Raw genomic sequence first — 8997 nt, forward strand, 5'->3', positions numbered from 1 at the left:
ACAGAATCAACAAAACGACAACAAAATACCTGAGAAGTATATTTCCATTTCATTAAAAATCAAAACATCTTGCAGACTGCTAAAGGGGAAAAAGTCAGCAAGTCTTACCCAGCTGTGAACTCTGTGAACTCTAATAGTGACTAGCATGGCAAGATATGCCCCGTGAGTGCCATAGTGGCGCAAGCAGATGGGGGTTGAAGGCCTACTTCATAAGAGGCAGCACATGTGTGCTGTAATTCTGGCCAAGGGAGTGCAAATATCCTAAGAGCCAGAGGACCAGGCTGCCTGCTGCAGGATGGCGAATTCTAACCATGGCAGGGAAACTACACCCCTGAAATACCAACAATATTTTCCCAGAAGAGACCTGCATAATTGCAAAACCAGTTGACATGCCAACATAGATGAAGAAATTCCGTAAGTCCCCACCCCTGGGTTATCAATGCCAGCTGAGAGAATCAGTTTTCTCCAGGCACGAGCTCCCTGATAGCCTATCCAGTCTCAAGTGTTTAGCCCTACCTGTGTACATATGAACAGTCAGTACGTTTTATAAAAGTTAAAGGCAGTTGTGAGCCACCATGTGGGCTGTGGGAGATGAGCCCAGGTCCTCTGCAAGAGCAGCAAGTGTTCTTAACCATTGAGCCACCTCTCCAGCCCCTAATTTATTTTATTATATCTGTTTGTGTGTGCACATGCACACCACAGCACACATATGGAGATCAGAGGACAACCCGAGGATGAGGGGTGATTCTCTCTTTATACCATATGGATCCTGGGGATTGTACTCCGGTCATCAAGCTTGGTGGCAAATGCTTTTATCTACAGATCCATCTTGCCAGCCCATTATTAACCTCTTAATAGTTGATTTTTCCCAACTGAGTGTAGACTCACAAAATGGAGACTGAAAAACTACCATGGGAGGAATGAGAGGGGGATCTGCAGTTGGTATGTAAAATGAATTTTAAAAAAATGTTTTAAATATTTTTAATTAAAAAAAAGAAAGAAAAGCCACCATAGAATTTCCTGAATATGTAGGTGCAAAATAATGCTCTGATATCGTCCATGTTTTGGTAATGATATAGATGCTTATTGTTATTGCTGTTGTTTCAAGTGAAGCTCCTAAGTTTCAGTATTGAAGTAACAGAGTCAGAAGACAGGCATATTTGGTTCCCCCATTAAACTACAGTCTCTAACAGCTCCTTAGATTATCAATAGACCTAACAATTTGACCTCCACCTACCTGCCATTCCTTTTTTGGGGGGGGGGGGGCGGGGGTTGGTTTTTCCAGACAGGGTTTCTCTGTGTAGCTTTGGCGCCTTTCCTGGATCTCACTCTGTGGACCAGGCTGGCCTCGAACTCGGAGAGATCTGCCTGGCTCTGCCTCCCGAGTGCTGGGTCTAAAGGCGTGCGCCGCCGCCGCCGCCGCCGCCGCCACCACCCGGATTTTTTTTTTATTAAGAAATTTTCTATTCATTTTACATACCAACCACAGATCCCCTCAAATCCCTCCTCCCACCCCTGCCATTCCTTTTTGTTGGTTCTTTTTTTGGTTTTTGTTTTAATTTATTTATTTTTATTTTATATGCATTGGTGTTTTGCCTGCATGTATGTCTGAGAATGCCAGTTCCCCTGGAACTGGAGTTCCAGAGTTGTTAGCTGCCAGATGGGTGCTGGGAATTGAACCCGGGTCCTCTGAAAGAACAGTCAGTGCTCTTAATCGATGAGCCATCTCTCCAACCCTTGTTTTTATTTTTCAAGATAGGACCACACTATGTAGCTCTGGGTGTCCTGGAATTCACTATGTGGACCAGGCTGGCCTCAAATTCACAGAGATCCGCCTGCCTCTCCCTCCTGGGTGCTGGGGTTAAAGGTGTGCACCACCACTGCCGGGCTGTGCCCTTACTTTTATTATGCTGGTGTGTTGTTGAGATTGGTCAAAACAACCGCTAATGATGCAACTAGTCTCCCACTGGGTATGTGTTTTGTGTGCATTAGAAACCACACAGGCTGAAGAAAAACGGAGTTAGGAGAATCATTTTAAAGCTCGAGAAGTCTCATACTCCAGGTACATTAACGAGGATGACAACAGAAAGGAAAATTGGGCTTGGTCCATCTGGAAAGTAAAACTAAAGCAATGTCTGACTATGGTAAGGTTAATCTCACCCTGTGGAAACAGAAACGGACTCATGCTTCATCAGCCAGACAGGTAGAAGGACTATCAAGACTGGAGAAGGTTCAGTGTTCACGAGCACTCACAGATGGTGCAGAGGAGTTGGGTTCGATACCCAGCACCCACATGGTGGCTCACAAGCACCTGTAACTCCAGTCCCAGGTGAATGATCTTCTGGCCTCTGTTACTAACAGGCACACACACATGCTACACGGACATACATACAGGCAAAACACCATACATATAAAATAAATGAATGGATGTCACGCTGGAGAGAGCTCAGCAGTTAAGAGCACTGGCTGCTCTTCCGAGCCCCCAAGTGTAAGCTCAAAATCATCCTTAACTCCAGTTCCAACGGATCCAGCACCCTCTCCGGGCTCCATGGGCACGAGGCATGCATGTGGGTTATCATAAAAAAAAAATTTAAGTTTGTTTGTTTTAAATAAATGGGCCAGGCGGTGGTGGCGCACGCCTTTAATCCCAGTGGATCTCTGTGAGTTCGAGGCCAGACTGGTCTACAAAGAGTTCCAGGACAGCCAGGGCTACACAGAGAAACCCTGTCTCGAAAAATGAAAGAAAGAAAGAGAGAGAGGGCGGGAGGGACTTTTCTCAGGAAGACATCTTGTGTAAACAAGCTGTCTGTCAGCACTGCAGCCCCTCCCAACATTCCAGGAGTGCCACGTCTGCGACCCGAGTCCTGAAGTTAAATGAGCAAGTTTTGAACGGATTATTGTTCCCTCTCAATCTCAGTCACAGACGCGCGCGCGCCACTGAACTTTACCCGCCGCTAGGCAGTAGAACACACACAACACACACGGACACACGGACGGACACACACACACGGAGGCTAGGAGGGCTGCCCGACAACGTGCCTGAAGGACCCCGAAGGGCCCCGCAGGCTAACTAGCTCAGTGCCTGCTGGTCTAGAGCGTTGCCGGGAGGACCAGGTTCCCGGGAGGATCAGGTGAACACAGAACCCAGGCCTGCATTGGAGCCGGGGTAGCTGAGCTTGGGGTGGGCTTTGGCCCGGTGTAGAGAAGCCCAGAGAAGCCCAGATCGTAAGGTTTGAGGCCTAGAATGTGGAGGAAATAGGCGGTTCCGTAGTCAAGACTTTGGTGGGGGCGTGGCCACAGAAGTGGGGTCGAAGTAGTGTCAGAGACGATCCTGGGAGTAAAAGAAATGGCCTCAGGTGTCGGGCAGCTGGTAAAATTTTAACTGTCTGGTAGGGTGACCTTTGCGGCAAGCCACTTTCTTTTTTTCTTTTATTTTCTTTGGTTTTGGGAGACAAGGTTTCTCAGCTTAACCGCTCTGGCTGTCCTGGAACTCGCTGTGTAGACCACGCTGGCTTCGAATTCACAGAGATCCTCCTGCCTTTCTTTATATGACAGTATTTTCTTGTAAACCAATAGCCGACAGCCCTAACCAACGGGCGTTTGTAGAGGAACCACACCCCCTCTATAGGTCACCCGTCCTCCCTTGCAGACCTCTTAACAGTCTGGCCCTGGGATGGCTGGATCAAGTTCATGCACTGATTCATCCAGCTAAATACTGTGGAAAGCCAGGTCCGTACTGGGGACCCTGTATAGGAACTAAGGTGAGGATGGTGAATGAAACAGACCCCTGCTTTCACGAAGCTGGGCTTTAATGGAGAAGATGTAGATGAAAGAAGCGTTTGAGCCCTGAAAGTCTGCCTGGAGAAGTGAGCTGGGTGCAAATGGGCAAAGAGGACATAACAGGGATGCAGACGAGCGATGGAGACACTTCCTTACACAAAGCTTGTCAGGCTAGAGACGCATGGCACTGGAAAACCTATGAAGCTGGAGCAAAAGAGTTAAGGGGTGTGGGGCTCCAGATGAAGCCAAAGAAGTTAAAGTCTTCTGGGACCAGAAGACCCAGGGACCAGAGCAGGTTAAAGTCTGGGTCTTCAAAAATCAGAATACTGCCGGGCGGTGGTGGCGCACGCCTTTAATCCCAGCACTCGGGAGGCAGAGCCAGGCGGATCGCTGTGAGTTCGAGGCCAGCCTGGGCTACCAAGTGAGCTCCAGGAAAGGCGCAAAACTACGCAGAGAAACCCTGTCTCGAAAAACCAAAAAAAAAAAAAAAAAAAAAAAAATCAGAATACTGTCGAGGGTTGAGGAGGGCACTGTATAATTAGCTTTTATTACTGTGGCTGCTGTAGAACAGATTTAGAGAGTGTCAAGAGTAAAAGCCTAGACACCATTGAGGAGGGTGTCACAGAAGTCCCAAAGGCAGTTAAAAGGAAGAGATTTGTATGGACTTTGAGATATAGTATCTAGGTAAGACTTTGAGAAGTTGTGTGGAGGTGGGGAGTTGGGACTGGAGGGCTCAAGGACATCCCCATGTGTACTTGGCCACAGTGCCATGTTATCATCTAGAATGTTATTAGGTGAAGTGGGTATGCAGATCCTGTGCTGCTTAGATTGGGCTTGGCTACATCGTTTGAATGGAACATCCAGTAATAAGCTGTGGAGAAGACTTGAGTGGAAGAGACCTTAGCATAGTTTCTTTGTTTCTGCCACCCCCTGGCACCACCACCATGATCGGCTAAGCTATGTGCAGGAATGAGAGTGTCACCTGACTGAGCTCTGCTCCCTGGATACCTCTGGGCTTGCTAACAGGTTAGAGAAGATATTTGAGGCCATGGTTGGTTTGGTATGGTTTGGTTAGGGTCTGGCTGTGTAGTTCAGCTGAGCAGTCAGCCTCTAAGGGCTAGAATTGCAGGTATGTGCCTTTGCGCCCAGCTGACATCTCTCCTCCTGCAGAAGTGGTTTCTCACATGTAAGTAGAATTTCACAGTTGGAGGTGACCTCTGATGCTTAACCAAGTCTAGAAATATTGTCTGTTATGTTATTTCCACAAGTATCGATTGAAATCACTTACAAAATACTGAACACTGGGAATATAGAGGTGAATAGAAATAAGGCTATGCTGTCACTTCATTTGATCAGTAACATCGACTTGAGCCTCCTTATGCCACATACTGTTCAAGCTGCTTCACATACAGAGGTTCAGCCAAGCCATGACAGTTGTCTAAGTCTGTCGACTGAGGGCAGCTGAGCATGTTAACAGATGTGGTTTGGGCAGAGGAGACCATCCATACTATTAGATAAGCAATGGTGTGTGGCCCTGAAGCCTTAGTCAGTCTTCCAACCCTACTGTGGATGGAAGAACACTGTGGGATAGGACCTTACAACAGTTATTATTGTTGCTTGTTTTTGCTCTTTTCCGGGAGCCCGTCATCCAGCTCCCAAATAAATTCACACGTGGAGACTTATTCTTAATTAGGAATGTCTGACTTTAGCTTGGCTTAGTTTCTAGCCAGCTTTCCTTAACTTAAATTATCCCGTCTACCTTTCGCCTCTAGGATTTTCCCGTTCTCTTACTTCCATAAATCTCACTCTGACTCCGTGGCTTGCTGGTTGTGTAGCTGGGTGGCTGGCCCCTGGAGTCCTCCTCCTTCTCTGGCTGCCCAATCTCTTTCTCCCAGATTTCTCCCTCTTCATATTCTCTCTGCCTGCCAGCCCCGCCTATCCTTTCTCCTGCCTTGCTATTGGCCAGGTCTTTATTAGACCATCAGGTGTGTTAGACAAGCACAGTAACACAGCTCCGCAGAGTTAAACACAAACAAAAGTTACACACCTTAAAATAATATTCTACTACATATTGTAGTATTTTATTTTATTTTTGTTTTTTTGAGACAGGGTTTCTCTGTATAACAGCTCTGGCTGTCCTGGAACTCGCTTTGTAGACCAGGATCACTTCAAACTCACAGAGATCTGCCTGCCTCTGCTTCCTGAGAGCTGGGATTAAAGGCATGTGCCACCACTGCCCAGCTAAGTCATTGTAGTCTTCAGGCTAGACTGTTCAAGAGTAGACATCATAAACCTTATTAAAAACACAAAAGAGTTTAGAAGATATGAAGGTATTGGCAAAATCAGGTGGTAGTATCAGCTTACATTTCTCTTCAATGCAGCATAACCCAGACCGTATGTCTCACAGGGTAACCTGAGTGCCCCCTCTACAATTTCATGCATGCAAATAGGCAAATGAATAGGTATCATATACAGCCTTACAGTATAACAACCAAACGATCTGTGAGTCTTGGGTGAAGGCCTTGGTTGACTTGCAAGGCTAGATGGCCTCCAGGGTAGAAGGGGTTGAGAGCTCAACACTGTGGTCCTTAATCCAGCTCTCTGATGGCAGGGGTGAGATGACCTCCATCTTGCGAAGTCCTCAGGCTCTCCAGCTCACACTAGCCCTGATCAAGCCTGATGCAGTTGCTCATCCCCTGATTCTGGAGGTAAGAATGAACCCTGCGCCTCCACTGCCCTGTTTCAGAACCAATTGTGACAGTTAACAACTCAGTCATGTGCTAGATGCTGAGATGGAAAAGTAGATGGATCAGCTTCATTGTTCAGCAAATAAAGCTTTGCTCGAGTGTGAGCCATGGATCTCACATGGTGGAAGGAGAGAGCCAACTCTTGCAAGTTGTCATCTGACCTACACACACATACACACACACACACACACAGACACATACACACACAGACACACACACACACACACATACACATACACACACACACATACACATACACACACACATACACATACACATACACACACACAGACACACACACACACAGACACACACACAGACAGACACACAGAGACACACACACACAAACACACACACAGACACACACAGACACATATACACAGACACACACACAGACACACACACACAGACACACACAGACACATATACACACACATATACACACACACGTACACACAGACAGACACATACACACACAGACACACACACAGACACACACAGACACATATACACACACATACACAGAGACACACACAGACATACACACACACACACACACACACACACACACACACACACACACACACACACACAAATAAGAAAAGCTAGCTGAGGAGACTGAAGAGATGTCTCAGTGGTCAGAAGCACTGGCTCCTCTTCCAAAGGACCTGGGTTCAATTCCCAGCAACCACATGGCAGCTCACAGCTGTCTGTGACTCCAGTTCCAGGGGATCTGACACCTTCATACAGACATACATGCAAGCAAAACACCAAAGCACATAAAAAAATAAACAAACTTTTAAAAAAAGAAAAGAATAGCTAGCTGGGTATGGTGGCAAGGCAGAGACAGGTGGATCTCTGTGAGTTCCAGGACAGCCAGAGCTACACAGACAAGTCCTGTCTCAAAAAAACAAAACAAAACAAAACAAAAAAAGAAAGAAAAGAGCTAAGAGATGGACTGACCCTAAGAAGACTATACTCTTAGAGAGTTAGGACATATGTAAAGTACAAGAAACAATTTTTCTGCATTATTTTATATTTTTATTTATTTTACATGAGTTCTGGGGAGTTGAATTCAAGTCCTCATGCCTGCACAGCAAATGCTCTTACCCACTGCACCATCTGCTTGCATCAATTTTCTTGTAACAAGGTTTTATTGTGTAGCTGCAGCTGGCCTGAAATTCACTATGTAGACCAGGCTGACCTAGAACTCAGAGATCCACCTGCCTCTGTCTCCAGAGTGCTAGGATTAAAGATGTATTCCAACATGCCCAGCCCCAATTAAAAAAAAAAAAAAAAAGGAAAACTCTAGTCTGTGTGTGTGTGTGTGTGTGTGTGTGTGTGTTATATTAGTTTATCTTATATATTTTTGTTTGTTTGTTTTTGTTTTTCAAGACAGAGTTTCTCTGTGTAACAGCTCTGGCTGTCCTGGAACTCACTTTGTAGACCAGGCTGGCCTCAAACACACAGAGATCTACCTGCCTCTGCCTCCCAAGTGCTGGGATTAAAGGGGTGCACTGCCATGCCCGGCCTATATTTTTAAACAAATTATACTAATTTAAGCTAATTTGATAGCTTAAAACAACTCATTTCAGACTGGAGAGATGGCTCAGCACTTAAGAGCACTGGTTGCTCTTTTAGAGGACCTAGGTTTGGTTCCCAGCACCTACATGTTGGCTCATAACCATCTATAACTCCAGTTCCAAGGAATCCAACACCCTCTTCTGGCTTCCTCAGATGCTAGACACATATACACTACACAGAAATACATACAGGCAAAACACTCATAAGATAATAAAAATACTTTTCTAAAAGAGTACATGTTTTTTGTTTCCCAATTCCATAGTTTAGAGGTCAGCAAGTTTTCCTGGGTTATCTCCTGCTTAGAGTCTCTTGAGACCAAAGACAAGATGTGGACTGCCTGGGCCTTACATAGAGTGTCTAGGGATTTCCCACCTCCAGGATTGCTACTGCTGTTGGCAGAGGATGGTTCCTGTGTGCCTGCTAGCCGTCAGGCAAGAAGGACTCAGTTTCTGAGATAACCCACACTCCTCACACATGCAGTGGTGTAGCTAATCCTTCATGTTTTTCCGACCTCTCTAGCTTTCAGCCCCTGGCCAGAGAAAACTGCTTTTACAGGGCTTGTGTGACTTTGATTTAGGTTTGTTTGGTTGTTACATGTGTGTGTGAGAGAGAGATAGCATGTGAGTGTGCCATGATGTGTGTGGAGGTCAGAGGACAGCTTCACGCAAGTTGGTTCTTGCCTTCCACCGTGTGGATCCTGGGGGTTGAATTTGGGTCGAATTTGGGTCCTCAGGATTAACAGCAAGTGCCTTTACCCACTGAACCATCTTGCTGGCCCCTTAGGTGACTATTTAGTCCCACCAGGTGAAGCTCCCTTCTAGCTAAAGCAGAATCAACTGATTAGTAACCGAAATGTATCTGTAAAATCCCCTTTGTTGTGTGCTGT

The 8997-nt window shown here is 46.1% G+C and overlaps 1 protein-coding gene across 8 annotated transcripts in view; it reads left to right on the forward strand.

Moving 5' to 3' along the window:
* The first annotated feature begins 2983 nt into the window (after positions 1-2983).
* Positions 2984-8997, forward strand: part of Nme6 (NME/NM23 nucleoside diphosphate kinase 6) — a 10530-nt gene continuing 4516 nt past the window's right edge. Inside the window, exons 1-2 of one of the 8 annotated variants that reach the window (XM_006985865.4) lie at positions 2984-3131; positions 6392-6488. In XM_006985865.4, coding sequence (XP_006985927.1) covers positions 6399-6488 — 90 coding nt within the window. In that variant the 5' untranslated portion in view covers positions 2984-3131; positions 6392-6398. Of the gene's footprint in view, positions 3149-3201; positions 3390-3636; positions 3762-4346; positions 4465-4819; positions 4967-6391; positions 6489-8997 lie in introns of those variants that run through there. The other 7 variants (XM_042281711.2, XM_042281713.2, XM_016004452.3 and 4 more) reach the window with 7 other exon arrangements.

This window comes from Peromyscus maniculatus, chromosome 7 (assembly GCF_049852395.1).
Source record: "Peromyscus maniculatus bairdii isolate BWxNUB_F1_BW_parent chromosome 7, HU_Pman_BW_mat_3.1, whole genome shotgun sequence".
NCBI classification, from domain to species: domain Eukaryota; kingdom Metazoa; phylum Chordata; class Mammalia; order Rodentia; family Cricetidae; genus Peromyscus; species Peromyscus maniculatus.